Source organism: Betta splendens, chromosome 22, assembly GCF_900634795.4.
Source record: "Betta splendens chromosome 22, fBetSpl5.4, whole genome shotgun sequence".
NCBI lineage: Eukaryota > Metazoa > Chordata > Actinopteri > Anabantiformes > Osphronemidae > Betta > Betta splendens.
In genome coordinates this window covers 3,469,630-3,493,574 of record NC_040900.2, presented here as the reverse complement: position 1 = coordinate 3,493,574, position 23,945 = coordinate 3,469,630, and the positions used below count along the sequence as shown (strand labels likewise).

Below are 23,945 nucleotides of genomic sequence, written 5' to 3'. Positions count from 1 at the left end.
ACCCCGATCACTGCACCTGCTAAGAGCAGCGTTTAGTTATGAGGGAGCCGAGCAGCAGATTGTTGAGCGCTCTGCCGTCGATCCTACAGGTGGTTGGTGCTGGACACTGACTCCAAGGATTTAGTCACAGTGCACACAGATGGGAACGAACAGCTGTCGGTTATGCGCTACGGGCCAGGTATGTTTGCTTTCCCCTGAGCTCGGATGCTGGTCCCACCGTCTGTTCATCATTTCACTACGTCACAGCCAGAAACCCACATACCGCACCAATCCAAAGTTTCATGTTGCTGCAAATAATAAAAATGTAAAATAATAACATCATAGAAGTGTGAATACTTCACACTGTTAATATATTGACATGTGCACAATTCCAGCCATTTTCCTGTCTTTTCCTTGTTATTTAGACGGTAACTTCCTTGCCATCGGTTCCCATGACAACTACATCTACGTCTACGCTGTGACGGAAAATGGGAGGAAGTACAGTCGAGTGGGGAAGTGCTCGGTGAGCACCTGTATTTATACTCGTTCCTGTTGGCTTGTTTATTTCCAACGCTTTCCTAGGCTTTATATTTAGTCCCGGTTCTGTATTTGGGCCTCGTCTCCGTGCGCTCTGCGCTCCCTGTGTTGGTGGAGAAGCGAAACGATAACAAGCTGAGTCATGCGTTGTCAGGCCTGCTCAGACGAAGGGCCCGGCTCGGCTCGGAGTGTGTGCGGTGCATGAGAATGTGTTGCCTCGGCTCAGCGTGTTGGTTTTTACCCTCGTTATCTGTCAGGGCCACTCGAGCTTCATCACCCACCTGGACTGGTCGGTGGACTCCCAGTATCTGGTGTCCAATTCTGGGGACTATGAGATACTGTACTGTAAGTACAAGCACTGTTCTGTATATGGATGATGGTTTTTATGTTTGTGTTATGGTGTTTTAACACAAGTTTCCAGCGTTTATCCAGCTTCTTCAGACCTTTTGCATTTGTGTGCGTTTCCCCAGGGATCCCATCGGTGTGTAAGCAGGTGGTCAGTGTGGAGACCACCAGAGATATTGAGTGGGCTACTTACACTTGCGCTCTGGGTTTTCAGGTGTTTGGTGAGTGGAGGTCTCTGTTTGCTGTCGGTGCGTCTTCGTGTCTGCTCATTTCTGTGGCCTTCGCTCCTCAGGACTGTGGCCGGACGGCTCCGACGGCACCGACATCAACGCCGTCTACCAGTCCAACGACAAGCGACTCCTGGTGACGGGAGACGACTTCGGCAAAGTCCACCTCTTCTCGTACCCCTGTTCACAGTTCAGAGTGAGGTCCTCATGAGTCGTTGTGCATCTCGTGAGCAGCGAGCACGCGCCTGAGGTGACTCCTTGTGCCTTCGCTTTCAGGCTCCCAGCCACGTGTACGGCGGCCACAGCAGCCACGTGACCAACGTCGCCTTCCTGTACGACGACAGCTACCTGGTGTCCACGGGAGGGAAGGACGCCAGCGTGATGCAGTGGAGGATAGTCTGAGGCAGCAGACGGAAGCGGCTTCTGGAGCCGCATTGAACTGAACCAAACTGAGATGAACGTAGACACTGAAGAACGAACAGAGGAGGAACAGGCATCCGCACGTTTCCTTCCTGATCTGGTCTCTGATCCCAAATCAGGTGAACTGGTGGAGGTTTAATAATCGGTGGATGAAATACAAACATATATGAATACGTCTCCTTTTTTCTTTACACTATATGTTAGAAATCACGTAAAATGAATCAAACTAAAACTAAACAGAACCAAAGGCTCTGACTTTATGATTGCATTTGAAATTTGGCTTCCACTGTTCTTGTATTGTTCACACTCCTGTCAGAGGTTTGATTTCAAAGATGGAGATGTTAAAGCACTAAAACAAAAAGTGTGTATAGAAAGAAAAATTATGATTTTATAATACTTTTTATTTTGTTTTATATTTAATAACTCAGGAAAGCACTAGTGAGACGGTCCCTTGCCTGTTAGTACAATTGACATATCAGTGAGTCTCTGAACCTGAAGGCATCTCACTAAAATCCACCATGGTAAAGATCACTGATTCACCTGCACTGACTGTAGTAAAGGACAGTTATCTGGATTAAAAATGCAACAGTGAAAAATTATAATTTTATCTTTTAGCAACATAATCTGAACATTCACATACAAAGTGTTAGTGCTTCACCTGCATCTGTCACTGCCTACTTCTAATTTATTCCGTTTTTTCCTATAATGAAATTTTGCTTAGTCCGAGATCTAAACACTCTTAGATGCTTGAAAAATGCAATGCACATTGTGGGTGAATATGATGTACAGTATTTAAACCTGTTTCTAGTTTGTGGGTGGGTTGAGGTACAAGGTCTGGGTTTTCCAATGTGAAGCTTTTTTTAACAAGAGGAGACCATTTCACTGTAACTGCCTGATGTGCTCCTCGGACGTGTCAGGTTTTACAATGCACTACGTCGGTCTGATGAACCTACAGCTGATGAGCACTACTTAGAGTTCATGGGAGGTTTTTTTTGTTTTATTTTGTTTTTATATAAACCAGTTTTTCTCTCATCGCGTGTGATGTCACGCTCGTTCACAACGTGCGTGAAGACGCAGCCTCTTTGAGCAGCTGAAGCAGATTGAAGTGTGACGGGACGCGTTAAATCTAACATCACCTCCGCAGAGTAAATGTAACAGCACTTGCTTTAACTCAACGTGGGGCCGCGGAAAACCTCTGATCACTGTCTGCAAGTAAATGCAACATGAAAGTCCTTTGATGCTGTGTCATATATGTTTCTACTTCTACTTTCTACTAAGAGGAAATATCTAGTATTATTGTGCTAATAGCTTTATTTCTAATTCTAATAGTATTTTAGAATACTCGAGTATTTTAGAGTATTTTTAGAATTAAAAAAAACATTTTGTGCTTTTTATATGGACGTTTCCTACGTTTTATCAGTGACTGGGGCTAAATAAGCACCTACAGTATCATTTAGTACAGTATTCAGTAGAACTACATGTTGATTAAATGACTGTTTGGTGCATTGGTTTTTTGGACGGGGAGTCGTCGGTGACTCTGGGGGCGTGGGGCCGGAGACGGGGGGGCTTCGCTGGGCTGCACGTGTGCGTCTTCCCCGCAGGTGGGCAGCGTTGAGCCGGTTTCCTCCCCCCTCTCCCCCCTTTCTTCCTTCGCACGCCGCGCTAGCGTTTTGTCCGAACAACCTCTCCGCCTCCGCCGAACCGCGCCGAATGGGAAGAAACGATGGCGTGAAGGAAGCGGCGGCCGACGACCACCCACCACCGTCCCCCCCCCCCCACCGACGACGAGCCCCGGCTGGACATGGACTTGAGCAGAGACGACGGAGCACAAAGCGGCCGGCAGAAAACGCGCGGATCGTCGCCTAGCGTGTCGCCAACACGACTCGTCGTCATCCGCCTGTGATATTTCTACAGACGCCCAACAGAAGCGACGCGCGTGCGGACACGAGCGGACCGGATCCGGCCCCCGGGACTGAACTCACAAGCGGACCGTCGGTCCCGTTCGCCGGCCGCGTCGGCGCCCATCGGCTCCGCGCGCGGGGAAAAAAGAGGGGAAAATGAGGTAAGCGGCGGCCGGCGCCACGCGCTCCGCTTGACGCGTCATGACAGATGCGCAGCGACACGCAGCCCTCTGCCTCCAGCCTCCGCCTGCATCTATTCGTTTGTCCGTTTTAAATACGCATCAGCTATCGCTGCGCTGAGTGATGTGCGCGCTGGGTGTGTTTCGTGGCTAATTTTACGCGTTGGACTATATTTGGAGCATCCACTGGCCCACGCGCCGGCCTCGGCTCCTCATAGACGCCCGCTAGCGTTCGCTTTACCTTCATGCTATGGAAGGCGAGTCGTTTCTGTCGGTCTGGGGATTTTTTTTGTCTATTATATTAGTCCTCTGCTGTCGCCGCCGGACCCGCCCTGCGCGTTGCCCACCGGATTTAAGTCCGGCTAATGTTGCCATGGAAACGACAGCATCACGCGTTTCTCCGTAACGTCGCATCTGGTGAATTAAAAGCGCTGCTTATGTCGAATGTGACTGATGCCAGTGTGCGGGGCTTTACATTGGATCAATGAGGGCTCTTATAGGCACCGGAGGAGGGGGAGGAGGGGGTGTTTATTCTGGTGGTTGCCAGGCAGGTTATCAGAGCCCCCTGCCCCCCTCCACACATGCACCTATAAGCCCGGTCCGTGGCAGAGCCGCACATGCCGGCACTCAGCCTATAGACGGATGCGTCTCCTGCTAAAATCCCCTTTATATGTGTGGGCTTTCAGGGATCATTTCCCCTCGGCCTGTGTCGCTATGCCAAACGCACCGGGGCCGCGTCGCCTCCTCCGGCAGCAGAAGCTCTGTACTCCGGTCTATTTATGAAACGCTCCTTTTCTATTTCCTCCCGCTGCCTGTAGTTCGACTCCTCCATGTTCCTGTAGCTGCAGTCTGGCCCTTCAGATTTCCAGTTCAACGTGGGTCCACCAGTGTTTGTCTGCTCCGTCTGGCGTCGGACCTCTACTTTCATTTGTCTCATTATTTCATGAGAAAGGAGCCGCAGACGACCTGACATCTGGAAATCCTGTAAAGGGTGCTGTTTTATGTAACATATGCTGATTCCAAATAATTTGCCTATTTCCTTTAACTCTGTGCAACTTGGGGCCAGTAGCAGAACTGGTTCTGGTGTTAGACCATAAACATGTAAGATTCATGATGTCCACTCCACTTGGATGAACACTGTTTCCTCTCTCCTGTAAAACTCTTCTCCTGTTTTGTTTGTTTTCTGCTTGAGGCAAATCTCTCTCTCTCTCTCTCTCTCTCTCTCTCTCTCTCTCTCACGCTCTCTCTCTCATTTTTCTTTTTTACTCAAATCTGCAGAAAACAAGACGACCTGGCTTTTCGTTCACAGGGGGCGAAATAAAAGGGACATTTAATTCAATGAGATAATTTGTTCAGCATCAGCGCTTCCATTGCAGCATTTATGTAAGGGCGCATGTCCAATTATGTATGTGCACGGCCGTGTTCAGTCACACGCGTGTGCGTGGGGTTATTTTTAGTCCTTTAAACTTAGTGGTTTCATTAGGAGACAACTCTATTGTCTGACTGGCTGCCGGCGTTTGATTGGTTGGATTGTGGTGGCTTTTGAACGCCCGTTCGTGCGTGTGAGAGAGAGAGAGGTTGGAGGAGAAACAGTGGCAGAGGCGTCGGGCCCGTTCTATAAATGCAGGGTGATTTGTGAAGCGCTTGTTGTGGTGACTCATAGTGAAGGTAGAATGAAGAAGGGCAGCGAGTGGAAGGTGAAACGCTGAGTTATGCGTCGTAATGCTGATCTGAGAGCAGCTCCGCGCGAGTCAGCGTCGACACAGCCTCAACACCTCCATCCTCCAGGTCCTCACTGACATGTTATTGGGATAATATTAGATTTCTGGGTTATACAGTCAGGCAAAAGGAAAGGTATTGTGATAGACTAAACAAGCACCGACCTTTTTATTTCCATATTCTTCTAATCGCTGGTCAAAAACCATGAAAGCTCTTACGATGCTCTCACTAACTGCATCCGCTGTTCAGATGAGCATGTGTGAGGCATCCGTGCATGGATTCTGGCAAAGCAACCAATACTTAGAAGAGCAAACAGAAGAAAGTCGCTTCGGCCAAGAAACACAAAGAGCAGACATCAGATCAGTGGAAGTCTGTCCCGTGTTCCGAGTCCGAATTGGAGATTTGTGGTCGTAGCTGCTTTTTTTTTTCAGTGTGTAGAGATGAACGTGTGACTCCCGCTGTGAAGCGTGGAGGAGGTGTGATGCTGCTGACACATCGCAGGCACCGCCCAACCCTGCAGCTCGCTGCTTTCCCCGTTCGTGCCGTAAAGCCTCATAATCGGCCCGCGCTCGCGTCCGGCGCCGCGGCTCGGCGGCAGAGGAGCTTAGCGGCCTTTGCCAGATGGACCACAGTCGCGAGAGTGTAAAACGAATGGAGACGCGTTCCTGCAGCTCCTGCTGTTGACTAACGAAGAGCAAAGAGCAAGAACGTTTCCAACCGCTCCATTGGATGGAAATGATTCCTTGAAGGTTGAGCAGCGGCACAAAGGAGATGACTGGTCTGCCCTGGTCACATGCTCGCTCGCTCTCTCTCTCTCTCTCTCGCTCTCTCGCTCGCTCGCATTCCCTCGCTCTGTCGCAACACTCCTCATCTCTCGCTCCTTCCGTCCCTCCTACTCTCTCCTCCGTCTCCGTCTCGTGGGTCTGCTCTGGTGGAGCCGTGGATTTTCCTTCCCCCTCGTCTCGTAAAAAGGCGTTTTTCGCAGGATGTGAGGGGGGGAATGCTGGAGTCTGCGTCATCCTCGGACCCCCATGTGTACCGCGCGCTCCTCTCAGGCTGACGCTTCCCCCTGTCCTCCATAATCTACCTTCTCGCTCCTGCTCTCATCCCTTTGCTCCAGGATCATGTATTCGCTGGACGACTTCGGGTAAGGCAGCGCTCCCTCCTCATTTCTCCTCTCTCTCTCTCCTCTGGAGCTGGTTGTTGGAGCTCTGGTGTTTCTGTTTAAAGCTTGGCTCAACCTTCAGACCGCAGAATCTGCTCGGTTCCTCACACGGCGTGTATGCGCGGCGAAACCCGTATTTGAACGCGTCTCCGAAGTGTGTCCGACGTCAGACTTGAAACGGGAGCAAGGGGAAAAAACGGCAGAGGAGCGTCTCCTCCAGGAGTCGCTGACTTTTCCGGCCCCGTCTCCGTCTTTCCACTCCTCTGTCTGTGTTTTCCGTGCAGCCAGCTGTTAGCGGAGAGGCCCGATTGGTCGCCCGTTCGCAGCCTGTCATTGGCTCGGTCTTTTCCTGGGACGAAGGAACGCGCTTTCTGTCAGCGTGGCCTCTCAGCTGCTCTCGCTCGCTCCGCTTTGTGTGTAAAAGAGAGAGAGAGAGGCTGAATGAGTGGGACTAACAGCCAGATAGAGTGTCTGTACAGTATAATAAGGCTTCACCAGATTATTTATTGAAGGTTGAGTACAGATGTGGGCCAGAAGCGATACCATCAGTGGTTCACGCTCGGCCACGTGCACTCTAGTAATCACAGTAAAGTACAGTAGAGAGACGCTCCCGGCTTCTCTCTCACAGTATGTTCATTATTTATGACGCGCTAGTAGCGGCGCTAACGTGGCTAAAGCAATGGCTGGGGAGCGGGAGGTGGACGGGCTAATGTTCACTCTGTCATGTCACAAAAAGCGCTCCTCTCCAAGCGGACGTGGTTTCCCTTTAAGGATCAGGATTAGTGACAGAGGAGGACGGAGGAGGAGGCGTGGGGGAAGGGAGGCAAAGAAAGGGGGATTTCTGTCCATATTGTACTGTTTGTGAGCCTGAGGGGCGCTTGGCATCCGTAGAGGTGTGGACTGAATAGACGATGCCGCTTTGAGTCAGTGTGACGGTTTAATCTAAGTTACGACCACCTCATTATCTTCTCACACGCTCACCTGGCGTCTGATTTGACTCTCACATGATTCCTCATGTGCATCTTCACTCTACGCTGGTCTAAAAAGCTGTGATTCTGGCCCTGAGGCCTGGAAACGGGAGGATCGCATCAGCGGAGCGGTTCACTGTGACCTGCTATCATTATTATGGACGCTAGCGAACAGGAAGTGTCGCCGGTCGCAGAGCTCGTTAACATTTGCCTGACCTGTCACGGCAGCGGCCCGGCCTCCAGCTGGAGCCACAGACGGGCCGGCGGCGCCGGCGCTTGGCACGGCGCCGGCGTGAACCCGAGGTTCAGCCGAGCCCGGCCGCAGCCCGTCAGCGGTGTGACTATCAGCACAACACGCGAGGTCAGCTAGCAGGGGGAGGGCGCTGAACCGGAGAGGTCAGAGGTCACAGCGCTGTATGTTGTCATGCGCCGGAGGTCCGGGGATGGTGCATGTGTGTGAGAGGCTGAGTCAGAGCTTGTATTTCACGAAAACATGTTTTCATTTCAGGCTTTGATTGGAAAAATCCAACATATCTATATATACTACCCAAAACCATTTACCTCTTCTCATAAAATGATAAATAGTGTGATTTGGCCTTTTATCTGTGCTTCTGGCATCATAATGGGGTCAACTTTTAAATATTTACCACGCTTTGGTTTAGGACCAAGCGCTCGCCTGAACCGTTCTTCCATCTGTCTGGATCAGAGGCAGCGTCAAACAGGACCGGTCCACCGTCCAGCACAGTCTCTTATTAGATGTATTAGTTTGTAAGTAATACAGACCAGCTGATTTCCCCACATGCTAGTAGAGGCTACAGGCTAATGAACACTGGAACGAGCTGGTGTCCTTATGTTTTTGGAGCAGAATTTAACCCAAACACGAGGAGTCGGCTTTCCGCCACTGTCTCGTGTCATCCTGACTCTGAGGAATGACACGTGCTCCACTTTGGACAGCGTCCGTCCAGCCAGCGATTGGGCTGATGACTTCCAAACTGTCCCTCCTGTGGGGCAAAGGAGGAGAAACACACACACACACACACACACACACACACACACACACACACACACACACACACACACACACACACACACACACTACATCTGTCCTCTGCTGCAGAGGACATCCCAATCAATCGGGTGATTGTTAATGTACTGTAGCCTCTGCTTAAAACAACAGCAGGCTGGAGTAGAGGGGGGGGCAGCATCAACCCCCCACCCCCCACATACATACACTGTACTTGAACATGAACGTTTGCCCGGTATTAGCGTGTGTGGATGGGGGAGGAAGCTGGATGATGATGTGAGGTAATCTCCCCTCTGTTACCAGCGTGACAATAGTGGAGAGGTTCAATGACACGCGCGTCCACATGCTCATCTATTATGCAGTCAGACAACAGGCTGGACGTTGGCTCCACCGCTCACAGTCCGGCCGCCACTCGCCTCTTTGCCGCCGAGTGGACGGAGCCACGCTGAATTTTAATCTTAGAGATATATTTTGAATCTCATTTCGTTTTTAAGAGGATATTTTTCCGTGGAGCGTTTGTGCGGCTGTCGGGGCAGCAGGATTAAAGTGCTTTTGATGAGTTATAGTTTCATGGCGATGGAGCAGCGAGAGGACGAGTTGGTGTCATAAACGGCCGCTGTTGTTTCTCTGTTCACCAACATGGACATACATCGGCTCCAAGTGCTGCGTTACTGCATCCCTCAGAGCGTTAGTGACTCAGGGTTGTTTTACAGCCACATCACTGCCAGGTTTGTACAGACACCCAGTGTGTGTGTGTGTGTGTGTGTGTGTGTGTGTGTGTGTGTGTGTCAGCGTAGATGAGTGGTAGATGCTTAAATGTCACAAGCAGCAGCTGAACTGAAAGCAACGCGTGTGATCCGTGATGTAATTAACGCAGCTTGTGCCTGATTCCTGTTCGTCGGGTTCCGACGCTCCGAACGCCGTGTGCTGTGATGCTCCAGCAGAACAGACGGACAGATTTTAATCGGAGCTAAAATGCCACTCTGTAATCTCAATCAGAGCCCTTCGAGTTATTGTGTTCATCGCTCATTTGATTAACAATAACTGCAGACAACACAGGACTTCGTTAGTATCGTTTGTGTATGAGACGCTGTAAAAGTCCCAGTTTAGCTTTGATCTTTTCCGATGCCCCTCCTCCTCCTCCTCTTCCTGCGCGGCTGCATCTTTTCTGTCGAAGCAGCGCTTTTGCCGGAGACCTCGCTGTGTGAACACCACGCCGAGCATCGCCTTCACTCTGAAGACTCTGCAGCCTCACATAGAGCAGAGACGTACGTGTAGGAGCTCCGCACATGTTTAATTCACACAAGTAGTGAAGACGCCATGGCTGCTGGCTAAAACGGCAGCATTTCAGGCCAATGCCCTCTCTCTCTCTCTCTCTCTCTCTCTCTCTCTCTCTGGGAAGGGATGAAGGAGGGAGGGAGGGAGCTTTGGTCGCCTCTGTCCCAGATGAGAAGTGTTGGATCAAACGGCTTTTTTGGCTGTCTTGTTGTGATGAGGGTGGAGGAAGAAGAGGGGGGGGGATTAAAATAAGGAACAAAGCGGTTTTATGAGTACAGTAATTACATCCGCTGCTTAATACTGACCTGAACCATTGAGAATGTAGGACACAGGGTTTCAGAGCTTCACTTCTTCTTACTGCAAAAAACGTAATACTACTTTCCTAATAACGAAATCCTGAATATATCTAAACGTCTTCCAGGCATAAAGTAGGTTTCATAAACTGCTCGGCAGTTAACGTGTTTTAATATCATATCAAATGTTTTATATATGATGTATTAATAGATTTCAGTGCAAGCAGCTGTAAGGGAACCTCCTCACTCAGCACTAGTCAGTTTGTACAGGAGAATCTGTGATCGCAGCCGTTTGTAGCAGTCGGTACACACATTAGCGTCGGCTGCAGGGCTTTGTAACAATGCAAATCACAGAGGCAAGAAGTGCAAAATATAGGTCAGGCATCCGCTGCTAATATGCGACTGATGCATCGCGGCTGGAGATGGAGATTTTTGCACACAGCAACCAGGACATGTAGCTAAGAACATAAGCACATTATTGCAGTTTGCATTAATGCCATTAGGGCTGCAGCCCGCCGCTCTCTCTCTCTCCCCCTCCCTCGATTTTTCTTCAACTCCTAATTGTTGTCCTTGTTCGCAGCCTTTCAATGTATTTGGGTATCGGCAGGGAAGGGGTTAAATGAAGAGTCCTGTCGGTGGAATCGTGATGCAAGAGATGGAGATATATTTGCAATTAAGCTTAGTTAGAAAATCTTTTAAATCCTCATTATTGTGGTTTTAATCATGGCGGCTGTGAAAGCGAGCCGTCTGCAGCAGCAGTGACTCAGTCACAGCAGCTACAACAGCCTCACGCAGACTTTCGCTTCGCTCGCTGACTGTTTCTGCTGTTCTGCTTCTACGGCCGCGCCGATCGGGCTTCCAGCTGGTTCTCAGCCGTACAGTTGCCGCGTGCCGTTTTTAGTTCCTCTCCTCCTTCGCCGCGCTGCACTTTCCCCGCGGAGCAGATTAGAGGTCCTGTGCGACGGTTAAGTCCTGGTTAATTTAGATTTAAGACTGCGCCGCGGTAATGACGACCTGCCAGGCTCTGCCTCTAATCCAGCCAGTCAGACCGGCCTCGGCCTTCTGTCCACAGTAACTGAGCCCCATGTGTAAGGTATGTTTCTGTTGCCCTGACCTTTACACGTACAGTATGGGCTCCATAATGTTCCATGTGTGGGTGTGTAATTATGGATTCCTGTTCTCTGCAGCACAGAACAACATGGAGCTGAGCTTTGGGGTTTTTTCCACTGTGTCTCAACCTTAGCTTTTTGTTATTTGGAGTTTTGGATCATGATCTTCTAGCGTAAACAGTCCGGTTGAGGATGCTGCTCTTTAACTAAGCATCCCATGCACTGAACTAAAAGGCCTGTGTGTCTCTATTAGCTACAGCACCAACCAGGGATTCATAAAACTCTGCAATTATCACTCTGCTGCACAGGAAGCCTCTCAGGATCCCCTTTTTTCCTCCCAGCTCAGCGTACCTGAGGTTAGCATTTTTTAACCGCCTAATTAGCATTAAATGAATTGATTAGCAGGATTGACTCACAGTGACTGTGACTCTAAACACCCCCGGGATGTTTAAGGAGAATCTGTCAGACACGGCTTCTGCATCCCTGCTCTGACGCCTGTGCTGATGCTGCACATCCCTTTAACGCTTGGTTTTTATCACCGACACAAAGGCCGAGCGCACGTGAGCCGCTGCCCGTGCGTTCGGGTCCGTTCGGGTGCTTTCTACTGTGAACCAACACGATGGAACAATTACCCCGGCAACAAAAGCTAATAGCCCTGATACCAGAAGCTCGGGCCCAGAGAGGAGGCGCCCGGCCGCTCCCTCACAGCTCAGTGCTGCTTCCAGCCACGTGTGCACGACGTGCTCTTGTTTGTGGGAACGTGGCTCCTCTTCAGCTTCAGCCTCGCTTCCCTCTCAGCCCCAGTCGTCCTCCGCCGTCGGCCTTTTGAGCCGCATATTATTGAGCCTCCTCCGAGAAATGCGCTCCCTCCAGCAAAAACAAGGTGAAGTGCTGAGACGGGAGCTGTTCGCCAAATCAAGTCAACTTGATCCCTTTTTCCAGGAAAGAAACAGACGGGTATTTCAGATTCACAGTACACGTCTTTAACTGCAAACGTATTCTCCTCTAAACCTTTTCTGGACCTCAGCGCCTCAAAGGACTTAAAATGTCAACCCTTCATTCTCTCGTCTGTCAGTGTGATGTGGGGAAGGTACAGTGTGCCTTTATTTATAATAATAATAATCTCATTTTCAAAATGTTGGTCCTGCTGCAAATTAAAAAACTCCTGTTATGGAGTTTCCTGCCTTTCATTCACCTTCAGCCCTAAACAAACCATCAAGCTCGAACTAAAATGAACAACATGGCTAAAAAAAAAGCTTCTGTAAGTCTGTAGATGCAGCTGTGATGTCGTAGCCGCTATCATGTGCCCTATTGTGCCTTGTCCTCCTCTTTGTCATGTGACCTTGTGAGCCCACTGACCTCACAGACTCTTCACACTCTTCACACTCTACACACACACACACACACACACACACACACACACATACACACACACACACATTTACAGAACTGTTTCTTTCACTGGAATTAGCCCGAGCCGCTCCGTGAAGCTCTGGGCCAGGAGGAGGAGGAGGAGGAGGAGGAGGAGGCCAGGAGCGAGCCCTCCGTCCTCCTCTGTTCTCTCCTCTCTCTCCCGTGATGCGCTGGCTGAACAACCCACCGTTAGAAAGACGGCGTAGACAAAAGCTTGAGGAACTGAAAGCGTGAGCATCGGGCTTGGGTCGCTCCATCCCTCTGGCCCAAACTGCTCCAGAAATAGGGCCTGTTTTTGTAAGAGGATCCATCAGAGAGAAGCAGCCCCCCCCTCCTCTTTTCTCAGACTCCGGTGGTCTGTGGGGTCTCTGAAGTGGGGAGAAGAGGCTGATATGTGATTAAAGAGCTGCTTTAACTCACTTTGCGCTGCAAAGAGGCGTCTCGTTAAACGCAGAGACGCTGAGCTCCTCAGATCGCTGTGGGCTCCTGTCGGCCTTATCAGCGGTGAAATGGATTATTATTTTCTAGCGAGAAGGACACGCGTTACTCGGTTGTGTTTTTCTAGTTATGTAAGGATGAACGTGGCCAAGGACAAACTGCGTCTGTGCCAGTTCTGTCTGAAAAGTAGCATCTGAAGCTCAGGTCGGGGTTTGAGGAACCTTGCGTTCACATCTGCTCGCGTTAATGGCAGATGTGCTTCCTGTTTGACTCCTAGTTCCTGTTTGGATGTCTGTTGCGAAAGCATTTTCCAGCCGTCGGCATCTCCTCGCTGTGGTCACGGCTTGCGACATCCACTCGTGCGCGGATCTGTGGTCTGACATGGACGCCGTCCGTCAGTGTCGTGGATGCGGTGTTTTCACGTGTTCGAGGCGCCGCTGCCCCGCGTTGACGTGACGCGGCCGCGCAGTGGGGGGTGATGGGGGTCTGAGCGAGGGAGGATGGTTTCAGCTGGGAACGGGCTGTGAACGGGCTGTGAGGGCGTCTTCTGTAGCAGCGCCGCTGCCGTGCGCTTCAGCTTCTTCATTTTTAATCACCCACCTTTACATTTGTCGCTCCCCGTCCACAGCTGATGTGACTCAGGGCTGGGTTATTTGAGGCTGTTTCAGCGGCCACAGGAGGAGCTGGAGAGAGGAAGATGCCAGGAAGGTGAGCGGAGTCCCACTGAGGCTGAGCCGCGTGTTCGCTGGGGGGTCCCTCAGGTGTCACGCTGAGCATCACATGGAAGGAAAGGTTGCCGGGGGCAACTGGCATTTTAATGTTAACGGCATCCTCCAGGGCCTTGGCAGCGAGGCACAGCTCCTCATGCACTGGCCAATTTACAAGTCCACCTGTCTTCTTTATAATACATAATGCTGATGGCTGTAAGCATCTTCATGCTGTGACGATGCCTCGTTGCAATAGAGGCAAAGGGGAATTGAGCAGGGTGAGGTTCCGGTCGAGGGCTTTTTGTTTTTGTACCTCGTCATCTTCACAGTCTGCACATGTCGCCGTATTCCTTCTGCGGCGGCGTGTTGTTCCTAAGGCGGCGACTGCCCAAAGGTGTGGCCCGCTCGTCACCAAGCAGCTAATTACACGGCACTTGTGTGTCACGGCCTTTGATTTATTGACTGCTGTCGCATTTACACTATTCTGGTCAACTCTGTGAAGTTCAGCGAAGCCTGTGTACGAAGCAGCTCTGTAATTCAAATCTAAAACATGACACACTGAGGTTAAACCGCTGAGCTGCTCTGTGCTTTGATGTGTGGCTTCTCTTCTAGCGTCGCATTTTTCCACAATAAACTCATTGGCGTTTCTCACAAGCCTTAACGGCTTGTGAGAAATGCGTGGATCGTTCACCTTCTTCTGCCTCCTTCGTCCTCCAGTGAACAGAGCATCTGCCAGGCGCGGGCCTCCGTCATGGTCTACGACGACGCCAGCAAGAAGTGGGTGCCCATCAAGCCGGGGCAGCAGGGCTTCAGCCGCATCAACATCTACCACAACACTGCCAACAACACCTTCAGGGTGGTGGGCGTCAAACTGCAGGACCAGCAGGTGAGAGGCGCTCGGACGGCGGCGGCGGCGTGAGGTGCACACGTGTCACGTGCCTGTTTGTGCTCCTTAAAGGTGGTGATCAACTACTCCATAGTGAAGGGGCTGAAGTACAACCAGGCCACGCCGACCTTCCACCAGTGGCGTGACGCCCGCCAGGTGTATGGGCTGAACTTCGCCAGTAAAGAGGAGGCCACCACCTTCTCCAACGCCATGCTGTTCGCCCTCAACGTCCTCAGCTCTCCTGACAGCGGAGGTACGGACTTAAGATGTCGTATTATTTCTTTTTATTATTATGCAGTAAATGTTCTTAGTCATATTACATTGAGAGAATGTAATATAGAGAAATGTTACATACAAAATAATAAAATACTTTAAGTAGGTTCCAGTGCTATGAAGGTGAACCACTAAACTGAGCGGTAGCCCCCTCTGCTGGTCAACCATATGTACTGCAGCCACACTCCTCAATTGAACCTCTGTATCGGGCAGCTGTTTGGCTGCAGACTGTGAGTTTCTTTGTGTGTAATTCTGCAGCGAATATTCCGTTTTATTACCGCATTCATTACACAACTGTTAGCGGATGCCAGGGAGACAGGCACAAATAGAGGCCGGGAGGTGAAAAGGCATCGGAAACACGACGCGCCTCAGGACTAGTAAACGCCAGGCTGTACCTACTCAAATTATCGTCGTTGTGCTACGGCTGCACAAACAGACTCCTCTGTTTGACAGAGAAGCAGCATAATTACAGACATAAAAGCAAAGTCGTTTTAACTGTAGTTTTTTTAAACAGTTTTAATACCCAGGCAGCAAATGAATCATCAGGAACCATGAACTCTATTAGTAGTTGATCTCACACCTACTCTTAGTTTACTACGTAGCTTATGACCAGCTCTGGTTACGAGCTACTTATAAGCTGAGTGTGTGGGGGCACTGAGAGAGCATATTTGTCATCCCATCCCTTCCTTGTGACTCGCCTATTGGTGGCAAAAATATCCCATATGGAGTCTTGATGTCGTCTCCCCACTCTGCTCCTTTTTTTGGGATCGTGGGGCTCGTCATGCGCGGAAAAAGGCGTCTCTGTTGACAGGCGCTGCCTTTTGACCCGTCGGAACGCCACCGCGTTGTTTACGCAGTCCGCTGTTGAGAGAAATCCTATTTGTGCCTTAGTGTGACTCAGAAGGACTTTTATTGGTACATCAGGGGACTCTGAGGATGTTGACGCCAGAGATCTCTCCTGGCGTCCTGAGACGGGTTTCCTCCGCCATCATCACCCTCAGTAAGTGTTGTGCTGGACGGCTAGACGTCCGCCGGTTGAGCGTGTTTTCCATGGTAACAGGCTGCTTAGCAAATGGTGGGCAGTTGAGCTTCAGCCATTTTCTCACTGTGACAAACGGAGAGATAACAGTGCGTCATGCTGCTAATGTCCCGTAGCCGCAGTATCAGCTGTTTCAAGCAATGTCGGCCTAAATTTGCACCTTTTGTGAATTATATAATGCTTAGTGATTAAATGGAACATTATTTCTCTTCTACCTGCAACAAACAGCAAAAGGAGATGAAGAAACACTAATTATTAATATTTACAACTTGCTTCAAAATTAGAAATTTGCCAGTATTTACAAAAGAACCGAATGTGACGGTGGAACCTTCTGTCTTTATAGTTGAAGACTTTAGAAGCAAAGGTTCTGCTTTTAATGTTTTTTAATTGTTTAGAATTTGCATTTATTTTATGCTTTCTGTTAAAAAAAAACTTGTCCTGTAGGTTTATTTATATTCAAGAAACAATAAACACCAGAACTTGTGCCCTTTAAACAAATGTGATAAACCACATTTGTTTAAACCAATTAGGAGAAATAATTGACTGTTCCATTAGGACAGATCAACACATAAACACATGCCGGTCCCTGAGCTCCTGTTAGATGCTTACAAGTCTGGTCAGGCTCCCCCGTCCCCTGGGCTTCCTGTTTCTCCCTAAACTTCACCATGGCAACCGCTCGGCTCCTATACCAGCCTTTATGTCAGCCGCAGGAACGCACACACACCCAGCTGCGCGCCTGGATACATAGAGAGCACAGAGCGACACGGGAGCCGGCGCTCTCCTCCGCATCCGCCTCATTAGTGTTTGCAGAGGGCTTAATGAAGAGCTCCGGCTCAGCCCCTGGTGTTTTTGCTGTGTCTGTGGCTCCGTCGTCCTAACGGATGCCTTTGTGGCCGCGTTTGGATTTGTTAAAGTGTGAAAACACTGATCAGCTTCGTCCCAGCGTCTCAATCACTCACTGGAGACAAAGGCTCATATTCTGTGCTTACGTACAATCTGAAGTCAGGTCAAGTGAGTCGTTAAGAGCAAGTGAAACCCGCATTTTGCCAGCGTCGCTCTCTTGCTGCTTGATGACAGTAATCACTACGTCACTCGGGGGTAGTGTTATTTTAAACAGCACACAGCTGTTTGAGTCTGTGTACGAGCTGCTGAATGGGACCCGGCCGCTTCCATCCGCAGCGCGGGCCCGGCTTCAGGCAGCTGCTCCCAGTGGACCCTCCCCTCACCCATGCGCTCAGGAGGCACGGAACCGAAATATCACCCGCGGGTTCTGTGCGTTCTGTGCCGGGGCGCCGTCGTTAGACGCATCATTCCACTTCCCCTTTTTGCTTTACTTTAGAAGTTCCTGCGGTTTGGCAGCACGTGGAGCGATTGGCACCATAAGCAGCTTGTCGGACCCCCGGGCCGAACCCACAGCAAGCGGTGCTGTGGGTCCTGCTGTCTGTAAACACGGCCTCGCTTCCTGCACACGCTGCCGGCCGTGTTTTTACACAACATGAAACATTTAGGATATTCAGTGTCCAGACGGGAGCGAGGCTCACACCTGCTCTCTGCAAATGTCAAAAAGCAAGAGTTGTTTGTTTAGTTCAGCCCTTTTTAGGGCTGTAACATGCAGTATTTAAAACAATGTGATTGTTTTCACTGGCTGTGAAATTATTATCTTTAATATTATCTTATATAATCTATTATGGTTAAATCGTGGTGGATTTTAACGTACAGTGTGCAGTGAATGTATTGTAGGTAGGTCCAGTTATCCAAGGTGTCCTCTTCCTCCTTCCAGGTCCAGTCGTCCAGCGCCAAAATGGTCCTTCCTCAGAGGAGAGCGAGGCGCAGCGGAGGTACGTGCAGGCGGCACAAAACCAGGAGATATCAGATAATTAGTAATAAATGAATACATGTCCTTAGAGAGAACCACTGTAGGTGTTTTAACAGGGATCTGGTGATGCTTAGCTAAAACCAGACACTAATGTCGATGGCGTTTGTAAAAGCAGTGACCTCCTTGCGCCTCACAGGATGATGGAGATGCAGGCGCACAAAGAGCGGGAGCGACGCACGTCGGGATCAGGTGAGGCTTCAGCAAACACGGCCGCGCCCGGCTCCACAAACAGCCGCGCTCCGCTCCGCGACGCGCGCGTCCGCTCGCCCCCCGCGGCTACGTGTCCTAGCTACACAAACAGGAGGCCGCAGCGTCAACAGAGGAGCCCGTAAATGAATATTTGCTCCGCGCTGTTGTGTTAATGAGGGACGTCGAGGCCTCGCAGAAGCAAACAGCTGGTTTCATCATTGATAAATCATCCAGGTTGGGCCCCCGAGGGCAGGCCCCCCCCCCCCCCCCCCCCCCCCCCCGTGTGGTTTGTGTCACTGTTCAACCGCCGCTCCCCGGTCTGTGTGCGAGCGCCAATGTTCAAGTCGCGTGCAGACTTAAACATCGCCCCGTGTCCCCGCTGTCAGCGGCGTCGCTAGCAGCTCTGTCCCTGCAACATGCTCTCCTGCCATCTCTTTCTTCCAGCTGCTGTTGGGGCGGGGGGATGCCACATGCTTTCTGATCATGGCTCAGTCATGTTGCATTTTTGCTGCTTGTTCTTTTTACGATATTTTGATTCTTTCTTATTTGCGATTGGCTTCTGTTTTTTGGATTGCTCCTGATTTGCTCATTTTCTTTTACTTGCTCGGTTGCTCAGTTGGTTGCTTTTCATTCTTCTCACGTTTTTCTCTTTTCTGTTTTCCTTTGTTTGTTGCCCTCCTTCGTCGTCCTCTTCGTCTGCATCTCCTCTTCCTCCCTCTCTCTCTCTCTCTGTCCTTCTCTCTTTGCCCATCACAGTCGTTTCCACCCTCCAATATAAAGTCTCCTCCAATCCCACCCACCCAGACACCCCTCCTGAGTACAGACAGTACAGAGCTAGCACACTGCCGCCCTCCTACGTCCGTGTGGCCTCTTCCTCCCCCCCCTCCTCCGCCTCCTCTCCCTCTCAGGAGAAAGAGGCAGGGGCCGCTAGGGACAAGGCCCAGCTCTCCTCCCAGCTCTCCACCTCGCTGGCGTCTGCCTTTTCCCCAGTCCAGGCGGGAGTGACCACCCAGGGCCGACAGGTCCGTCAGATCCCTCTGTCTCCTCCCACCGCAGCCCGCCACCTGCACCTTCAGCAGCAGCAGCAGCAGGAAATGATGCTCCCCCCCAAACACGGCACCTGGTCTGCCTCTCATTTGCAGCAAATGTACGCCCAGTTGCCCCCTTCCGCCTCCCCTCCGGTCATGATGGCCATGCCTGTGAAGCAGGGTCTGCCTCCACAGCCCGTCCTGCCCGTGGCGCACCCACTCCCCCCCCTGAACCCTAGGATGAAGCCCCCGCCTCTTGACACGAGCGCCGCCATGGGCCCTCACCAGTACCCTCAGCACCAGCCCCACCCTCACGCCGGTGCCGGTGCCGGTGCCAGTCAGCCAGACGACTCCTACTCTCCCCACTCCCAGCACCTGCCGCTCACCCCGCAGTACTGCGAGGCCATTCCCCTGCCTCCTCTGGCAGCTCAGACAGGGCCGGGGCCCGGCCCCAGCCACCAGGCCCAGTACCCGTCCACCTTCCACCCTCAGCAGCAGCACCAGCACCAGCAGCAGCCACAGCAGCAACAGGTGTACCACCAGCAGGCCCCGCCCCCCGTCACCACTTCCTCTTCCTCGCCCCCCTCTTACACTTCCATGTCTGACGGGGGCTCGCCCAAGAAGACCCCCTCCCCAGTCCCCCAGCAGGTCCCCATGTCCAACAGCAGTAAGTATGAGGAGGAAAGAGGAGGAGGTAGTCTCTCAGCAGAGGGATGTTACGTGTGTGTGTGTGTGTGTGTGTGTGTGTGTGTGTGTGTGTGTGTGTGTGTGTGTGTGTGTGTGTGTGTGTGCAATACGGGTAGGTACTCGTATTGCTGCCCCAGGACATGTGTCATTTACACACATCCACCCACACAGGTGTTGTCACTTGTGCTGCGTGATTGAACCTCTTCTCAGGACTGTGTGCGTCCCCGGTGCCTGACCTGTGTCGCCCTGTGAGAAAAAAGCGAGAGTGTTATTAGTTTACACAGTCACCGGACATCATGTAGAGCAGCTAGGAAAGCTCAACCAGTAGGATACTTTACATTCGCAGGCCTAGTGATATTAAGAGACGCTGTTCATTACACATGTCTTCAACTATAGAGCAGATTAGAGCTAATTCCTGTCTTAATATTAAATATTTAATAATATTTATTCATTTGACCCTTGTCAGTCTGGAATAATTTCCATGATCATTCCCACTAACCAGTTGTTTGTTATTTGGTGAGAATGTGTAACCTCTCATTCCTGACTCCTGGTGTTCAGTCAGTCTAAGGGGCTGAAAGGTCAACCCCCCTTTAACCAGTCTTAACATCTGCCCCCCCCCAGGCCCCCCCGCCTCTGCAGGTCACCCCTCTATGCTGTCTGTGGCGCCTCCCATGGCTGCAGCTCCAGCATCTATGGCTGGACCGCCAGCCCCCCCACCTCCGCCGGGCCCTCCACCCCCCATGGCGGTACCCCCGCCCATGCCCCCCCCACTGCCCACTGGTGGAGGGCCCCCTGGGGGGCCACCCGGGGTCCAGCATCAACCGTCAGGACTGGCCGCTGCGCTGGCTGGAGCCAAGCTGCGCAAAGTGCACAGGGTGGGTCTCTGGTGCAAATGTGCTACTTCTGGTTTTATGTTGGCTTATCAGAAAGTCAACAAGGGACACCTTCAGTCCATACGCTCCTGTTGGAACAGTGTGAACCCTGTTCAAATGTGCTCATCAGGATGAAAGCAGCCCCCCTGGATCCGGTGGCAAAAGTGACTCCAACCGGTCCAGTGGCGGCAGCGGCGGTGGTGGGGAGGGACTGATGCAGGAGATGAATGCCTTGCTAGCCCGCAGGTACAACACAGCCCTCACCTTCACTACAATGAGCCATGCAGTGAAACAAGGGCGCAGCAAAAAGCCTAAACGCCACCGTTTAAAACGTTTACCGTTTTAATCTCAATCTGAATTTGCAGTTATCTTATTTAACTCTCTGTGTGTCACTGTTTGTCACAGGCGAAAAGCTTCGGAGAAACCTGATGAGGTAAGTGTTGTGCCCTGAAGAAGTCGTTTTAGACTTGTGGTGTTTGTTTCACCAATGACATTTGAGAGAGAGAAGACTGATACTACGTGCATACAGTATGTTATAAACGCTGAAAGAAGCAGCTTTAAGGAAACATTCATCATGTGGACAAGAAGCTGGTGGTTTTATAGATGAGCTGAAGTAAACCTAAAAACTATACTATGTAATATATAGCATATTAATCAGTGAGTTTCAACATATCAGCATCAGTCTCACCGAACTCAAATAAAATCAGTCACTTACTTCTCTTAATTATAACTTTTCATCTGTTTGATAATTTTACCATTTTCTGGTTTGCACTGTTTGCACGGTTTCTTCTTTCACCTTCACCTGCAGGATGACTCTAGCGGCCGAGGGCCAAGTCAGCAGAACTCAACAGGTAAAGAGTAACCCAGATTATTGCACCACATGGAATGCATCATAAAACTGCCACTACTATAGTGTTGTTTTTTTCCTGGATATACTGGGTCAAAGTTCATGGTTTTATATAAAATGTTCTTTTTCATTTTGCCAGATGCTGTAAAGAAACCATGGGAACGATCCAACTCTGCAGAGAAGTCCTCACTTGTGTCCAGGTGTGCAGATGGAGGGTGGAGGGAGTGTGTGCCTTAAATATGAAGCAGCATTTAATATACTGTAGATATTAAAGCACCACATTCAGGACAATGTTTGTGTTTCAGAGTGAGACCCATTGGCAGCACTAGTGAATCGGACACAGAGTTTGACAGGATGAAACAGGTTGGTGGGATTTTTTTCAGTTTTATTACACAAATCATTTTATGACTTTTCATGAATATTGTGGACTGCATCATTTTTTACACACTGTTTTATAAATCTGAAATAAACACATGCACGTCTTGTCTTGCAGGAGATTTTGGATGAAGTTGTGCGTGAGTTGCATAAGGTGAAGGACGAAATAATTTACGGTAAGCGCAGCTCGGACACACGCTATTTATAACATCAAAAGATCGACAGTTTTGATTGTTTGATTGCATTGTGTTTCTCGCAGCCATCAGACAAGAAATCAGCAGAATCAGTACATCTTAATCTCATCTGAGCAACAGCAGGAGGAGAGTGAGAGAGGAGCTGGAGGCGGATGGACACACAGATGCACAGACGAGAGGACTAGGCAATGTTCCCCCAATGTTTCTGTGACCTCACAATGACGTGATGCACGTTGCAGAGACGTTGTGCCAACATTTGAGTCTGCTGGACAGCAAACCCAATGAGAGAGAACGTGTTTATATGGAAGAGGAGCAGGATGGATAAGGAAGGATGAAATGACTGATGAACTAAACAGAGGATGAAGGAAGAATGACGGGACGGATGAACATTTGGTGTTGTGGTCCTCTCTGTGCACCTATAGACTCAGTCAGCCCAGTGTTGCAACTCTTTGTTCTTTGTTCAGTCCAAGTCTTAAGAATAAAATATTTTTGTTTTCTAAGTTTTTACTGTTTTATTATTTAAAACCTGTGGTAATAATGATGATGCTGTTGACGACAATGAGTATTTTATTGATATTATAGAAGGAGAACGGAATCTTGCACATCGTTTATGTCAGCCTTTTATATTTTCTATTATTTTTGTTTGGTTTATCCCTAAATATTTGATGACAACAAGCACAATGCGGGCAGAATGGTGCTGCAGACTCACCTGCCCCTAACTGGCTTATTTAAAAACAAAAAAACAGGCTTTTATCATAACCTTGTTCATACTGGCGTTGTGTCTAAAAATTGCTCTCCAGAGATAAATCTTAACGTCTGAACCATAATTAGACATTTAAAAATACCTCTTCCCACCCATATTCAAAGCATAATGTATTACGAATGAGGGAAATGTAGTCGGATAGCACAGACCACACTTCTACAACTCCAGTGTGACTGAGGCAAAGCTTTTTTCTACCTTCAGATGTGTGAGATTACTGAAGTTTGGGGATCAATCACAAAACAGGCCCATAGCTGTAAATGTGCCACCAGGTCTTACTTAGATATAATACAACTGTACTTTCCATTAGACGTTCTATTCTTTGTGATCCTCCAAAGTATGCACGAATCCCCCCCTTGTCTGTATTGATTAGATTTTCATTTGGTTTTAAAGTATTGAAACGGTGGTACATTTATCATAGTGGTTTGTTTCCATGAGGATCCCCCTTTCTCTATATGAAATGTTGATGATGGAAGAAGTAATTTGAGAAAAATGAAGAGGGTTGCTCTGGCAATATGCAAATCTTACCTAGTTAAGAATGTGCAGAAATTGAAAGGTACTGTAGGTCCTTGTGATGGTAGCTAAGTGTGTCTTTGCAAGAAGGATTTGGTTGAAAATCGATTGTTGCATTCTATCCACTCTGTCTGCTCTCAACTACGTTCTGATTTTAAAAAGCTGGAAGTAAATTCATTCAAACAAAGGAAACCATCTGCGCCTTGTGTGTCTGTGCGTGAATCTGCTGTCCTTTAGTTACAGTACATCAGCAGCCTAGTAATGCTGCCTGATGAGTGATTTCATCATGCTTTTAGACTCACTAGACTGTTTGACTATTGATAGATATCATCTATTATACTAAAGCATGTTTTTTATGACATACTCTACAATTGCACTTTTTTCAATACATACTATATCTTCACATTCAAAATCTTGAAATCAAAATCGATACTATTACATTTTTTTATCACAAACTATACTAAAATGACATAATTTTACTATATTAGGATCATGTTTTTACGACTTACTATACTATGATTATTTGTCATCACATACTATACGATGACCCTATTTTTTAACATATACTATATTATGACCATTTTTCACTACAAACTATACTACTGTACTGTATAACTCTTTTTCATCACATACATAGCCACATATAGCCACTACTATGACTATAGTTATAGCATAGTACAGGGGTGTCAAACCAGTCCCTTGCT

The 23,945-nt window shown here is 49.5% G+C and overlaps 2 protein-coding genes across 15 annotated transcripts in view; both read left to right on the top strand.

Moving 5' to 3' along the window:
• Nucleotides 1-2,740, top strand: part of eml1 (EMAP like 1) — a 28,174-nt gene extending 25,434 nt beyond the window's left edge. For all 8 annotated transcript variants that reach the window (XM_029138452.3, XM_029138449.3, XM_029138450.3 and 5 more), the window contains 6 exons: nt 90-178; nt 405-502; nt 774-861; nt 987-1,082; nt 1,154-1,284; nt 1,365-2,740. In XM_029138452.3, coding sequence (XP_028994285.1) covers nt 90-178; nt 405-502; nt 774-861; nt 987-1,082; nt 1,154-1,284; nt 1,365-1,490 — 628 coding nt within the window. In that variant the 3' untranslated portion in view covers nt 1,491-2,740. The remainder of the gene's footprint in view (nt 1-89; nt 179-404; nt 503-773; nt 862-986; nt 1,083-1,153; nt 1,285-1,364) is intronic.
• A 380-nt stretch (nt 2,741-3,120) lies between these two features.
• Nucleotides 3,121-23,433, top strand: evla (Enah/Vasp-like a). 7 transcript variants are annotated; one of them, XM_029138459.3, is made up of 14 exons: nt 3,121-3,570; nt 14,420-14,588; nt 14,661-14,841; nt 17,681-17,738; nt 17,913-17,965; nt 18,722-19,660; nt 20,302-20,555; nt 20,683-20,798; nt 20,958-20,985; nt 21,361-21,403; nt 21,539-21,599; nt 21,705-21,762; nt 21,893-21,950; nt 22,034-23,433. In XM_029138459.3, the coding sequence occupies exons 1-14, from the start codon at nt 3,566-3,568 to the stop codon at nt 22,069-22,071; spliced, it is 2,061 nt and encodes a 686-aa protein (XP_028994292.1). In that variant the 5' UTR covers nt 3,121-3,565; the 3' UTR covers nt 22,072-23,433. The 7 variants fall into 7 exon arrangements, with proteins under 7 accessions (XP_028994292.1, XP_028994291.1, XP_028994290.1 ...); XM_029138458.3 differs by lacking the exon at nt 3,121-3,570 and adding an exon at nt 5,559-6,454; XM_029138457.3 differs by lacking the exon at nt 3,121-3,570 and adding an exon at nt 8,891-9,192.
• Nucleotides 23,434-23,945: the final 512 nt, after the last annotated feature.